The sequence below is a fragment of the Morus notabilis genome, unplaced genomic scaffold (assembly GCF_000414095.1).
Source record: "Morus notabilis unplaced genomic scaffold, ASM41409v2 Scaffold888, whole genome shotgun sequence".
Lineage (NCBI taxonomy): Eukaryota > Viridiplantae > Streptophyta > Magnoliopsida > Rosales > Moraceae > Morus > Morus notabilis.
Window position 1 is genome coordinate 387781 of NW_010367841.1, and position 15197 is coordinate 402977.

The window sequence follows — 15197 nt, forward strand, 5'->3', positions numbered from 1 at the left end:
CATTTATTGACATTAGAAAGGAGTAACAATGAGTTTGGTATAACTAAATTCTTGGTCAATGTCCAATATTATATATATTCTTATCTAGTTGGATTGGATTGCAATTTCATGATCTTGATGACTCGGCCAAAAATTAGGGTTCAATGGATGAAAAGATGGCCTCTAATACACGGGGAAACGTCCTTTCAGCTCTAATATCTATCTCCCTAAGCCCTTATGAGGGCCAAAGACTTTTTCACCAACTAATAAGTGTGTATTACCAATCACATGTCACGGAATGATTCATCTAATTAGGCCGAGTTCCATGACTTGAAAAACGATGGACCCAAAATGTCAGTTTGCAAGGCAAGTTGATCAACAACAAAATTAAAAGTTTGACATGATTTTTAGTTGGAAATGCAACAATTAGACGATGAGTTTGCAGATGCTACAATGCTCTCTGTTGCATGACCATGATCAACCAAACAAATACTATACACACATGGATTTTTGCAGTCTCTCCACATTCAGTGCCGTTTCAAGCTGTCGTATAAAAGAAAAACAAAACACAGTAGACAACATGGGGATTTATTATATATCTTTCCAAGGAAATTATCGACCATTAATTTCAAGATAGCGATCAAATTTCCTTGAGCATTGCATTGTAAACGAGATTGCGCATTTCAACTTGTACCTCAAATGTAGAAGATTTTACGCAATGATCAGGAGAATAGCTAGATAAAAATTTATTGGTTTAACTTCTTTTTCCGTCATTTCATAATATAATGAGGAATATTTGATCTTAAGAGTTAAGAATTTGAACGAGGAACCTTCTACTTTTAATAGATCTTAAGAATTTATTGGTTTTTTTTTTTTTTCTCATTTGAAACGATCATAAATTAAGCTTAGATTTTTATATAGAAGTGGTATGTTGGAAATTGGAATACCAACTCCTTACAAGCGACCTTCCTCAATAATGCCAAAACAGGCTCTGCATTTTTGCATGCCTGGGAGTGCTACACGTCCTTTTCTGATCACTGTAAGCTATAGATAAATGTCCGACCATTCATTTTTCTCTGTTTTTTTTTCTTTTTTTTTTTTGAGAAAAAAAGGTAAAAATAATCTAACGGATACGAAACATGACCTCGAAAATTAATAAAAAAGGAAAATCTAAAAATAATATAACGGGTCTAAAAGCACAGGTATTGTGACGTGGTGTATAAGGATCAGGTGGATTCCACCTTGCAAACAAGTATTAATTAAATAAACAATAAGGTTCTAAAACATTCTAAACTGTTCTATAATACCGTTTTTGGTAATCAAGTCAAACCGCTGCCTGTAGATGCAGATTCCTATCACATTAAAGAGTTCAACGTCTATACCAGAATTTTTCTGTATAACGTTTGCACAAAGACACGATCCAACGATAACGGGCCTTCCCAAAAACCCCAAAAAACAAAAACACAATTATCTCCATTTGTAATAAACAGAATTTTTTTTTATTTTTGCTTAGAATATAACAAAGTTTACCGCCGATAAATATAGCCAATGCAGATGCAGGACCCCAAATTGGACTATTTTGATTGCCTGAAACTTCTACAAAGAGCATCTAAATCTGTTACAAATTTACAGCCTAGCACGTCCAACCACATGAGTGCAGTCTTCATTCAATGTTTGACTGTATCAACATTTCACTTGCGGTCTTTACACGCAGAAATAATCTCCAGATTAGAGTAAAGGAAACGAACTTTGTCACTCAATCATCTTCATTATCATCTTGATTATTTGAATGATTGTGACTTTGAGCAGTGTACATATCAGCCACCTAAAATTCAGATAGAAGTATACAAGACTTGGTCATATTATTATAAGAGGCTATAATTTTCAAACCAAAAATAAGTATGAACACAACATTGAGATCGTCTTTTAATACTCATCTAGTAATTTTAACCCTGTTCTTTCTTAATACTTGATGAAAGACTAAGCTGCAATAACTTCTCTCAAGCCTAATCAAAATAACTTGTTACAAAGTTCTCTTAGGAGATTTTAGACAGATTTATGACATTGTAAAATGGATTCACAATTAGATAGAAACCTTCTAGTAATATTTTGACGGGGTAGAATTTTCACTTCTGTAATCTTTTTCCCAGATTATGTGCAAAATAACTATTTTTCCCATCATAGAATGAAGGACCCGGGATGGAGATGACATTAACAGGAAAGATCACGAGGGGCCAGTGTATCATCTAAAACAAGAGAATTAGCTCCTGTTTGAGATGAACATCAACGGAGACAGGTGTGATTTACTCTTCTTAGTTTTGAGTACAAAAAGGTATATAAAACAATCCGATCATAGAACATGTAACATAGTTTTGGGACGGGTGTAATTTGTTCTTATTAGTTGGGTATGAGAAAGTACATAAAACAATCCAATCATATGAGCATGTAAGATAAGTTGATGTTTCACCTGCTCAGATGATGAAGCTTGCTCTGGAGTCTTGTCCTCTCGGACACGAACAAGGCGCGGGAACCGAAGTGAAATGCCCTTGTTACAAGTATAAAAGAAATTAGAAGAAGAAAGAAAACAAAAAAGTTTGCATTCACAAATGTTTATAGAATGCCAACAACAAAAAAGGGAGAAAAATAAGAACATGCACTGGAAGATAAAAGGAGAGGCTTGGCTTATTAAACCTTATCAGGATCTATGATGCCAGTTGCAGCACGATGAACAGGGCTAATAGTTAAGTCTGCAGCTTTCACCTCCCAAACCTAGAAAAGAGCAACACCATTGAGTTTTATCAAAATCAAAACACGGTTCCAAATTCTATTCGTCCCCTAATTTTATAAGTACAAAAAATCCAACAAGAGAGAGTTAACATTAACAACTAAACTTATGTGGAGCTACATTAGACCCAACATTTAAAAAAAAAAAAAAAAAAAAAAGGAAGACAACAAACAATTCTATTAAAAGAAAGGAAGAAAGCAAACAACAAATACAGGAGGGACGACTGGCTGTCTAACTTGCAACAACAAGAACACTAGAAAGAGAACTTAACCATGTGGTCCCAGTTACAATAAATAGAGTATACATTGACCTAAAATTAATGTATACGAAAACAACTACAATTTAATAGTTATTGCAGATGGTATGCTTGGCAACAAATACAAGCAAAAGTAATAAATTTGTTAAATTTGTACATAGCCTATTCCATCTGCAGTACTAAGAAAAAAAAATATAAACATGAATTGTTTTTAAGCAGGTTATAACTGAAAGACAACCATATTAAACTGTAGACAACACCGTACAGTTTCATTTGCACCGTAGCAATAAAGAATCAGGTTTCAAAAGCACAAGATGAGATGAGGCAAGAATATGAGCACGTGAAAAGGGATGCAAACCAGTTACCTCAGTGGGCTCAAACCATACATCTGGACTAATGGTCTCTGCATAGCGATAATATGACTGCAATTAACAAGAATATTAGCATTAGCAAGTAAAATTTTAGTGAAAGCCATGCGTAGACACATATCTTCTAGTGGCAAAGGCAGAAGGAATGGGAAAAAAAAGTCAGACCTTTGGTTTTGGAATCACTTTAGAACGGAGGCTAGCAGAACGTTCTTCCAGCATTGCTTCAGAAAATCCAGTGCCTATATATCATTTTCTTAAATTTCAGGCAAAATCATCATTAATGGGCAAAATCATTAGACAGCCATTGAGAAGTTGCAGCACATGCTACCCACTCACCAATTTTACAAATGCTCTGAAACTCCTCATTGTTGTTGTCATAACAAGCTAGGAGAAAGGCACCATAGACACCTAACATGACAAAAACATTATATTGGTAAGGTGCAGAATTAAAGTGCGTTACAACAGTGAAATTTGGATATGATTGCGCGTGCATGTGCATGTGTTACACACAAACTTATCTATTCTTTTAAATGTAATATTAACAAAGAATGTGCATGTCTCAATGTATTTAAATATAGTCATTGTTACCTGTGCGTTTTCCTCGACCATGAAAAGCAGCAATAGGTACCAAATCCAGTGAGTCCCCTATGCTGTAGATGACAGAAAATAAGCAAATCCAAGTTCATAATGCTTAAACAGGAGTTGGAGGTAAAGGAATACTTCTGTTGTATCAGTATCACTGACCTATCCAAATAATCCTTCTTCAATTTGAGCCAGTTAAGAGACCGCTTGGAGGGTTCATATGTAGCATCTTTATTCAACGTTTTGATAATAAGACCCTCACAACTACAAACCATTAACCATAGATGAGTTGATAACATAAAGGAGATGAATGGTTCAACTACAAAATAATGCCTTGAAAAATAGAAAAACAACGAATGCAAATAGCCTATGAAAAATAAATGATAATATTGTCTAGGAGAAGTGTCTCATAGAAAATTAATGCGAGAAATCTTTGGTTTTTGCATTATTGAGAAAAAATGCATAACAATTTAGTCAGGTGATCCAAAAAACAACCCAACATATTTACATAAGGTCATGTCTACTGGTGTCATATATTCAAAACATTAAAAAATGAGAAAAATTAAAAACAGGATGTGAATACCTGGCATCAACAGAAGCGTCAAGAAACTTTTGTATTTCCTCGATATCATTTGAAGTTATTGCTGTGGCAAATAAAAAAAATCCAGCCTCTTCCTCAAACGACTCATAGAGACACTGCACAACACAACATTTATAAAATTAAGAATACATTACAATTTTCTAATGTAAGCAAGTAGTATTTTCTTTTAAGACAAACGTTTTTATTATTAGTAGGCAGGCTTATTTGACTGGAGTGTGTGAAACACAACTATAAAAACCACTTTGTGAACAAAGCAAGTTGCCACGTTGCTGGTGCCCCAAAGTAAAGTTCAGAAACCGGCACGAAAAGATGATGAATTTGATCGTTTAACAACTCTTGAAAATCAACAACTATAATTACCAAAAGGTGGAGTACAGCAACAAGATTCACTAAGAGCAAAAGGCCAAAAAGTCAAATAAGAAAAAAAGCCAACCTCTCTACGAACTTTTAGTTCTTCCTGAAGAAGAGGTCGACCATTAAGATACAACATATCAAACCCATATATGCAAACATCAACCTTGATATCACTCATGACCACATTTTTGCGAGCTCGTGTGCTGAGTATCTGCCATAAAATCATTTGTAAAAGACATAATTACCTCCACTCACCAAATTATTTGAGCAAAAGAAAACAAAGACCAGTACCAGCTCAGGTTTGATTCATTTTCCACGTAGGGAAGCATAAAAGTAAATAATACAACCAAACCTTAAATTTACCATATGGAGCCAACGTCGGTCAAGTATAGCTGCCAAGTACCTAAAGGCTAATAGAGGGTCACCACTCCTCTCTCGTCGTACCAAAACAGAGAGAGAGCTCCCCTGTGAGGGAGTGATCGACCGACCCAATCAAAGAGTATATCAACAAGTCTTCAGGGAGTGATTCACGGGTGTGAATCACGAACGAATAGCGTCCCGCCATTCCTTTCCAAGGAATGGAGTAAAGGGACGACCTTCTATCTAAAGGGGAAGGGGAGGGGGTTCGGGGGAGGGGAAGGGTCCCCTCCCTTAGCGTCCCGTCATTCCGAAGGAATGAAGTAAAGGGACGACCTTACCTTCCGCCTCGTCCCGCCATTCCGAAGGAATGGAATAAAAATGGTAGCAATCAATTAGTAATACTCGTCAAGATTAAAAAACAAATGCTATAAATATATATAAGCATTATTCAAGAATACTATCCTGGTTAAATTTTTATGTACTATTGTCCATCATTCTCTTATGCATTCAGTTCTACTTAGGTTTAAGGACACAATTCACACAACAACTACCAATTTGATTAATCCAGATAGAGATCTAACAAAAACAAGTGTAATGTTGCTGACTGAAATATATTCCTATTTTTTCATTCCAAAATCTTTTGTAAAAAATAAAATAAAAATAAAATAAAACGCGTGTGAATGACTCCAGAAAAATGACAGTTGTCATGATTACCAATTTTCTTGTGAATTTGCAATAACTTACTTTTCCCTCATGCGGCATTCAATACTAACAGAAACTATAAGTACTAAAAATGAGTTTAAACCCAATATAAATGATTAATTACCCGACAAGAACTATGTTTGAAAGTGAATAATATGAAACAACAGCACTTCCGCCAAATGTGTATCACAGTTGCTAAAAAATTTGATAGTAGTTAAAGAAATAAAACCTGGAAGGGAAGAATTTTCTGTTTCTCTCTGTCATAAGCGACCAGTTCACAATCCAAGACAAATGAGTTTACAGATGACTTCTTTAACCTGCAAGCCAGTAGCAAATATTAGCGGCAACAAAACTGGGACACGAATTAGTTGCCAGTGATTTTTCCTTTTTAGTAATTACTTAGGTGCTACTTTTACGGATCACATAATGAAGCTTACTATAGAGCTCTAAAAATTTCCTTCTAAAGCAGCTGACTTGTAAATATGAGTACACACACACAGAGATAACAATATTCCGTTAGATAATCAAGTTTTCATTTAGCTACCAAAAAATCATCCCTTACAAAAGTTTACCTTGAAACTACAGCGACGACGTCAGGAAATTTTCCAGTGTTTCGCTCAGCATTTCGACTGTATATCTCAACTGAACCGTCCTCCAAATAATGTATCTGCATGATGAAGAAACTTAAGGCACATGGGATATTCCTGGAATAAAATACCAATTCTACTTGATGGTATCACCTGTGCACGTTCTCCATCGTACTTGTATTCACAGGTGTATTCTGTATCCTGAAACCTTTGTACAATCTCAGACACTCCCTTTGTCGGCTTTGCTAACATAGGTCCAACAGGGACACCTGGAGTAAAATTACATGTTTTTGGAAGATTCCACACACCATCGCTGAGAAGGGCTGGGATTATTTTATCATAAACAGGAAGTACAGAGTACACTTGTTTTACAATCTTTACAGCCTGATAAAAATACAATCACAAAGAACTTAATAAATAGCTGCTGATTGGATAGATTAACAAAGAGTAAGACCTTATATACCAAATTCTGGCATATTATGTATAATTGTAAACATATGAAATATGTTAAAAAACATACAACCGGTATCCACCAATACGTTTAAATCTCTTTGGATCACCAAATATGAGATTCAATACATATAACAATAACTTGACCTAGAGGATATGATGTTACCTCTTCTAATGGAGACTGAACTTTTGGAGGAGGATTTGAATGTTTTTCACTATATACAGCTGCTTGTCCTAATGCAGCCAATAAAGTCTGCTCTGCCAATCCAATTCGCAACTTTGCCTGCAGAACAATTTATTACAATCTTATAATTGGCTAGAGTCAACAATAGAATTCCTGAATAGGAAAAAATTACAACCTGAAGCAATCGGATTAAATATTGAGGTTCACAATCAGTAGCAGCAACAAGAAGTGCCTTGATATGGTTCTTTTTCTTCTCTAGACTATCCTTCCCAGATTCCTGAAATTCAAAAGCAAGGGCAATTAAATTGCACATAAATCAGTTCATTACTATTGTCAAAACTTAAATTCCTCAACAAATTCTCTCTCTTCTCCCACAACTACATGTCGCATGACGGGCCAACAGAAAACAAGCATCTGTGAATCACGTTTCAGCAATAATAGCTTGACTAACTAGCAAAAAATATTTATTCGTCATAAAGATATGCCAAATGCAAAAAAAAATCAAAACTAACATGTAATCCATTAGTCATAAACTAGACATAGAAGAATGACCGTATTGTAACTGATCATGATACATGAGAAATGAATTAAGCTTTGAAAGTGAAATGGATTCATATTGGTGTGAATGTCTAAAACGTACGGATGCTGTGCAGTTTTTCGGATCCTTGTTGTAAATTAGAAACTTGAAAACTCAAGTGAAAACTTACCAGTCGTTTCAAATTATGACCTGAGCAAAAGTGACTGTACCAGACAATAATGCACTACTAAAGCAGAAAATGCAGTTAATTTTCCAGCTTCTTTCCAAGTTCAAATATAAGTAAAATTCAAGGTTCAACAGGAAGTCATCACGCTTAATGTATTTCAAATTGTTGCGTTTAGACCTAAAGAAAGTTATAGAAAGATCACCTTAGCAATGAGACAAAACGTATCAAAAACTTTCGTAACAGTCAATGGATCAGGCTTGCGCATCATGGTCTGGGAAGAGCGGCTTGCTTTTGCAACAAGACCTAAATCTCCCAATACCTACAAGTTCAGATTGCACTTGCTGTTAGCAAGGAAAATACGGAAAGAACGTGAAATAAATAACAGCACAACTCGAATAGCTCCATTCATATCAGTAAATAAATAACAAAAAGTTTGAAACACAGTTGAAGAACATAAGCCAATAAAATAAAATAAAAGATCAGGGCTTGCTTCTTTTTTCTGATAAGTACTGAAGGGCTTCTTAGAAGGTAAAGGTCTAAACCAAGAGGACATATGCTGAACAAAATACACAATACTCAGTAGAACATCAGTCAAACAATACCATCGGCACTTCTCAAGAGTGAGTCTCCACGAAAAGTAAACGTTGAGCTACAAAAGAAAATTTCAACACACTTCACAGTTCATATCATAAAAAAGTCGGCATTGTCAATAAACTACAACACCGGCATTACCTGATACTTATTTTTGACCTGTTTTTCAGTCCCCCCACAAGCTTCTGCAAGCGCCTTTATAATCGAGGCATCCCCGATTCCGAGCTCCAGCCCCTCGTGTGCCGGCGCAATCCGGTTCGCTGAGAGGTAAACCACGGCCGCCAAATCATCAGGCGTGGTGTGCATCACCGTCCGCAAGGTGTTGCACACGATATCAGTGATCACAATCCTCCCCGTCTCGTTCGCAATTAAGTCAAAAGCCAAACAGAGGAACAAGAACGGAACTTTCTCTCCCTCCTTCAAACAATCGATCAATTTCGGATCGAAATCCCCAGCCTTTCTCTTCAATTGAGCGATTTTACTCTTCAACTGCGCTGTCCTCTCTTGCGCGCTCGCCGACACGCAAACTTTCTTTGCAGCCGGCAGCGCCGCCACCTCCTTACACGCAACAGCATTTCCAGCGGCGTCTCCGTTTTCTTGGCCTTTCGCTTCGGTTTCCAAGACGGTCGCCGAATCGGGGTTTTGAGAGGGTTTTGAGTCCGGGGATTTGCGTTTCTTGGGGGAAGAAGAGGGCTGGGCCTTCTTCTTGGCGGCGGCGGCGCGAGCGCCGGACATGAGAGCGTCGAAAGCGGAGGGGCGAGAAGACATAGCGGTCAAATGATGGGGTCTAGGGTTTCTGGAGAGGGTTATGGGGGTAGGAAAGAAGGGTCTGGAGATGAGGATAGAGAAATAGGGGAAATTGAGGCGGGGGAAAGAGATTGGGACTGGGCGTAGGCAATGGCATGAACGAAGCTTGAGCATCAAATGCAGAAAAATGGCGGATTTCAGAGAGAGCGAGAGGGAGGAAGAAGGAAAAGAGTGCGGAGGAAGTGACGGGAAATGGCGGGAAGGGTTTGGTTAACGAATGTGAGGACAAGTTTTCTCCCTTTTTTTTTTTTTTTTTTTTCTTTCTTCTTTTAATAGTTTTCCGTTATTCGGACAAGTTTGTTTTGTCAAGGCAACCAACGGTCGAACTCCAACACAAATACTGAAATACACAATGCAATTTCATTTCATTACCAAAATTCATTTCTTTTTTAAATTCTAAATTTGTTGGTGTGATTATAAGCCCATTCAAATCCGCATATGTCAATTTGTGTACCTTGTTTGGATTAAGATTATGTAAAATATTGTACTACACAATAAATTTGTTAGGGTACGGTTGAAATGTAACAATTTTTTTTAAAATATTTTATAAAAATAGTAGCATTGTTTAATATCGCTTGATCTAATGACACTAAGGCCCCGTTCACTTCGCTGATTCGAATTTAGAATTCGAGTTGAGATGTGACTTTATGTGAGAGCTTTTTACTGTAGTAAAAAAGTTAGATGTGATTGTTTGTGAGAGCTTTTTACCGTAGAAAAACTCAAATTCTAAACTCGAATCAACGAAGTGAATGGGGCCTAAGAGAGTTTGAGTGCCATGGGGTTTGAGAGGGTTGAGGTAGAAATGTTTGTAATAATTTTTTAACGATATTAATTTTTATTATTTATAAGATATCTTAAATTTTTTGTTATATTTCAACACGAGTAATAATTTTCTGCTATATGTTATTTTCGCAAGGTTCATTATCTATATATGTTTTGTCAATTTAAACACGATAAGTGACATGAAAAACAAAATTATTAATTTTAATTGAGTTGTGTCATATATATATATATATATGATAAATTTGACATATGATAAGAAAGCAACCCTTGAATTGCAAACTTCATATAATTTTAGTTCACTTTTAACAAATATTGGTATTGGTAAATGAGAGCAATTTTTAGTTTCAGGATTTCTTCTATTAAGCAATACTCTTATATTAGAAAATTTTTTCAATGTTTAAGTGAAGTTTCTTAAATATCAGCGGATTCCTTTTGTAATTTTTATTTCTTATTTGCACAATGATACATTCTATTTTTTTGTTTGTGCTTATACATACAAGTAATCTTTATTTTTTGATTCCGTGATGACATGTTATTATATGCATTTACCCTTTTTTTTTTTTGGCGGTCAAATTCGGGGTGATCATTTCTTTAAAAAAAAAAAAAAAAAAAAAAAAAAACGACACTTTCTTTTGGGCCGGACTGGTTTAACTCATCGCCACTAATAACTGGGCCGAAGTACGCCGGGTCCTGAACCGTCTTTAGTCTCTACAAAAGCAAGCCAGTTTCTCAAAAACTTCAGCTTAAAAGCTGTACTAATCGCCAACTCAACTGTGCACATTCTAACCGGAAAATGTATTGAAATGGCCAAACATTGTCAGCATTCATATGTTCCTGTCAATCTTCAAAGAAAAATAATGAAAGTACAGAACACAATGCTTATGGACAACACACAGGAAAATTAATGTTGAAATTATGTTGTTGCTGAGATTGCTACTTAGATATCACTTCCAATGAACAAAACGACGATGGCCTGGGGTACTGAATTTCAATTTCGATATGCTCTTGACTACGTGGGAATTAGCAAAGGTGCGGATCTTCACAAGTGATGTCGTGTTTGTTCCCTTATCATAATTCACATTGCATGACATGACAGGTTCATGGTTTATTTCTGTTGTGTTAAGGAATAAGAAGTCAATCAATGCACAAAGTCAGGGATCTCTTCCAATCATCTCGGTCAACTAGCATCAATTCCAATTGATTTGTTTACATTTATGTAGGAGTGTGAATAAGCAATGACAGTATATATACTTTATTCTAAGATCTAAATTGATTTTCGTATGGTGTATATATTTATTCTCTTTCGATGAAAATAGATAAAAAGAATTACTTTCTTTTACATGTTGATCTCCTCTTTTTTTTTTTTTTTGGGAGTACTTAGCAGTTGTGTGATTCGCTAAATGAATTATGGAGAATTGTACAGTGCGAGCATCCAACTAGAGTGACCACTAATATAAAATTTACTATTAAAATCCGTCAATATTTATAAAATGACCGTAACAGTATAGTTTAAGAAATTCTCATAGTCATGTAAATTTCACACCGTAATCAATGACTATTATCAGGTGCCATGGTAAGGGCACTTTGTCATCTTGGTTTTGGAGGCTAATAGAGTCTTATCCGCGTCACTTTAATTTTAATTGCTTTCATACTTTTGTTGGTCTTTCCTTAATTAATTGACTGTTGCTCAATGTTTTAGTGTAATACATATATTTTCTTGCAGATAGGCAGTGGACACGTCTCTTTCGTGCTCTTCAAAGAAATTGGAACAAAAAGTAATAATCTTCAGCCATATATTTGTATTCCTGCCCTTGGGTTTCTCTCACACTCTCTCTCAGTTAGCAATTCTATTAGGGTCCGTCTGGTCACTATCTGTTAGTTGTACAGATTAGCAACAATAATAAAGTCTTTATAAGCTCAGCAGTGCATAAGTTGTCAACTTTGATGCTCACCATCTGCATAGTTAACAATCGGTGTAATGAGGCAATCCAAAATCACTTCAAATATCCACACAAAAAAAATGATAATCATAAATAGTTTTATATCGTCTAAAGCAGTGCACTTCCAATAATTCTTTTGAGTTGATAATTTATTTGAATATTTCAGGTTTTGTTAACCTATCAAGTACAAATGTATTTCCATATGATGATGGAAGTGTGACATGAACTTATCAAGAATAGTTATCGTATATTAATGTTTTTTCCTTTTTTTTTTTTTTTTTTGCTAAACAAATTAAATTACAAATCTAATGGAAACGAACTCTATATTTATAAAAAGATATTGACATTTTTTTTTTCCTTTTTTATTTTGTGAGAGATGGAAAATTGTTCACGTAGACAAGCTTTTAATGAAAAAAGTGTGAAAGTTTCTTTTTCAAGTATGTGAAAAAGAGGTTACTCTGAAATTCTCCACTATGTAAATATTTAAATAAAAGTGGTAATAAAGAGGTCACATATATATGTATATATATATATATATATATTGCTAAGTATAAGCCAATAAATAGCATTTGCAAAGAGCAATGGGGCAACTACTTATCTGGTTTAAGACAAGGAAATAAACAAAGGTGTATTTTCGTGATAGAATATGACTTGTCATTGGAATAAAACATTATCTTTGGTTGGATTTTTGGCCATTTTCTAAATTTTGCACATCTCAGAGGATGACAGTCACAGATGACCATTTCCTGTAACGAGAGCAATGAATCAAAATAATGGCCACTTGATTGGGCGTTCGTACAATTACCTCATCTGGCGGGCACTGCATATATTTTTAGAATTTAATTCTCTACCGTGACAAAATATGCCGCGCTAATAACGTGGGTTTGATTTGATGGTGTCAATCTGTTTGAGGATTATATGACATTTCCCATTCATGCATAAAATTTAGAAAGAACGTTAGCTATTGCAAAAAAAGGGCAAAATGGTAATTTTGAGTTAATTCGAATACTCTGAGTTCGTCTCATTACAAGAACTTTGGACTTTTCAATTAACATAGAACTTATAAACTCTCTTTGGTTCTCACTATCTATTGGGTCTACTTGATCCTAAATTCCGGTGTGCAAAATCCCCGTGTTTATAAGAGAATGTTTGGTTTATGTATTTAGAATTATTATCATTTTATATATATTTTTTGTGAGAAAAAATATTGTAGATAACTATTAATTATGATTAAGAATCAATGACGAATATATGAAACAAACGTCCCATAAGTCATGCTTTTAGATTGGAGTCCAGACCTTGGTGTACAACTTATTGCAACATAAAAATAAAAGAGTTAGTCAATATCATGAATAGTTTACTCTTCCATTTTGATCTCAAACTTTGACGTTTGATTCATGAATTAGAATCATGAGATTAGAACAATTTTCTATTTACGTATATTTTTTGTGAGAGAAAATACTGTAACGAACCATGAACCATGATTTGAATCATGGTACGAATCCCCTTACCAAACACACATCTCTAAAGTTTTACTTTATTTTAGTTTCGGTATTTCTGTTAAATAAGTGTTGAATATTTGATATAATCTATTCAAATTAGGGACTAAAATTCGAAATAATTTAGTCCCTAAACTTTAAGGTCATGTTTGGAATTGATCCTATTTTTATTTTTTACATTTAAAAAATAAATAAAAATATTTTTAAAACGGCGTTTGGCGCAATAAAAATAAAAAACGGAAATGAAAACTATTTTTTAATTTAGTGTAAAATGAGAAATAAATGAAAAACGACGTTTAGTCATTTTTTATTTTTTATTTTCATTTTCTCCTCTCTCGAGCAGAGAGAGAGAGACATTACTGAGTTTTTTATACTAAAAATAATCTATTGATAAAACTACTAAACGCATTTTTAAAAATGATTTCCGTATGAAATTGAAAACGTTTTCATTTTTATTTTCATACAAAAAAATAAAATCATTTTAGAACGAATTCTAAACGCGCTTTAAATATTTTTAATTTTAATTTTTACATTTATAAATTCTGTCAAATATTTAATATTTAACTAATGAAAATATCAAAACTGAAACAAAATGTGACGTTTTAAAAGGCTCCGTTCACTTTGTTAATTCGAGTTTAGAATTCAAGTTTTCCTACAGTAAAAAGCTCTCACAAACAATCACATCTAACTTTTTTACTACAGTAAAAAGCTCTCACATAAAGTCACATCAAAACTCGAATTCTAAACTCGAATAAGCGAAGTGAACGGGGCCAAAATTAATGACTAAAATATAATTGAGAGTAAACTTAAGGAAATATTTGTAGAATTAACTCAAAATAAAAATGTAAACTTTCTCATTACCGTACTAGCGAAAAAAAAAAAAAAAAAAACCTTCTCTTTACTGCTAGCTGCCTGCCTACTCACTTTCCAACAACATTACGAGTTTTAAACTAAGGGCCCGTTTAGTTTACTAATTTGAGTTGAGATGTGACTTTATGTGAGAGTTTTTTACTGTAGTAAAAAAGTTAGATATGATTGTTTGTGATAGCTTTTTACTGTAGAAAAATTTGAATTCTAAACTCGAATCAGTGAAATGAACGGGTCTTAAGGCCCCGTTCACTTCGCGGATTCAAGTTTTCAATTCGAGTTGAGATGTGATATTTTCTGAAAGCTTTTTACTGTAACAAAAAAAATTAAATGTGATATTTTCTAAAAATTTTTTACTGTAAAAATTTAAAACTGAAAATTTAAATCGGTGAAATAAACAGACCTAACTAACCCCCATTATGTTCATTTGTCTATAAGCTTATGGAAATAAACAAAAGTAACTAGTTTTCTCTTTTGACATTCAATTTCAACTTTTTACCTACCCCAGGTTCAGTACACATCAACTTTCTATTCATCCTGTCAGGAAGGCCAGAGCCTCTACAGACCAAGGGGAGAAAAAAAAAAATTAACGATAGGTGTAAATGAAAGCCGTACCTTTGATAAATGGGCCAATTCGAAACATATTTGTTCTTGTTATATGTTGAGGAGGCCTTTGTTATTTGAGTAAGTGGTACATACATGTAACATGATGGGGATATTGGCTCTTTATATGGAGGAGTGCTCTGCCATTATTCTTAAGGCTCATTCATTTCGTTAATTGAAATTTAGAATTTAAAT

At 34.4% G+C, this 15197-nt stretch overlaps 1 protein-coding gene across 2 annotated transcripts; it reads right to left on the bottom strand.

Annotated features, from left to right (window-relative positions):
* Positions 1-1465: 1465 nt before the first annotated feature.
* LOC21403526 (DNA ligase 1) lies at positions 1466-9616 on the bottom strand. Of its 2 annotated transcripts, XM_010113542.2 has the most exons (17): positions 8645-9616; positions 8115-8231; positions 7384-7485; positions 7191-7307; positions 6728-6958; positions 6560-6654; positions 6217-6304; positions 5005-5136; positions 4554-4666; positions 4133-4234; positions 3977-4038; positions 3725-3796; positions 3554-3627; positions 3386-3442; positions 2671-2748; positions 2447-2524; positions 1466-1804 (listed from the first exon to the last, which is right to left on the bottom strand). In XM_010113542.2, the coding sequence occupies exons 1-17, from the start codon at positions 9422-9424 to the stop codon at positions 1736-1738; spliced, it is 2367 nt and encodes a 788-aa protein (XP_010111844.2). In that variant the 5' UTR covers positions 9425-9616; the 3' UTR covers positions 1466-1735. The 2 variants fall into 2 exon arrangements, with proteins under 2 accessions (XP_010111844.2, XP_024031443.1); XM_024175675.1 differs by lacking the exon at positions 5005-5136.
* Positions 9617-15197: the final 5581 nt, after the last annotated feature.

Excerpts from the sequence above, each read along its gene's own strand:
- LOC21403526 (XM_010113542.2), bottom strand. The coding sequence starts at position 9,424 with ATGCTCAAGCTTCGTTCATGCCATTGCCTACGCCCAGTCCCAATCTCT. Across the intron at positions 6,655-6,727 it reads ACGATGGAGAACGTGCACAG|ATACATTATTTGGAGGACGG; the intron begins GTGATACCATCA and ends TTCATCATGCAG. Across the intron at positions 5,137-6,216 it reads AGAAAATTCTTCCCTTCCAG|ATACTCAGCACACGAGCTCG; the intron begins GTTTTATTTCTT and ends ATTTTATGGCAG.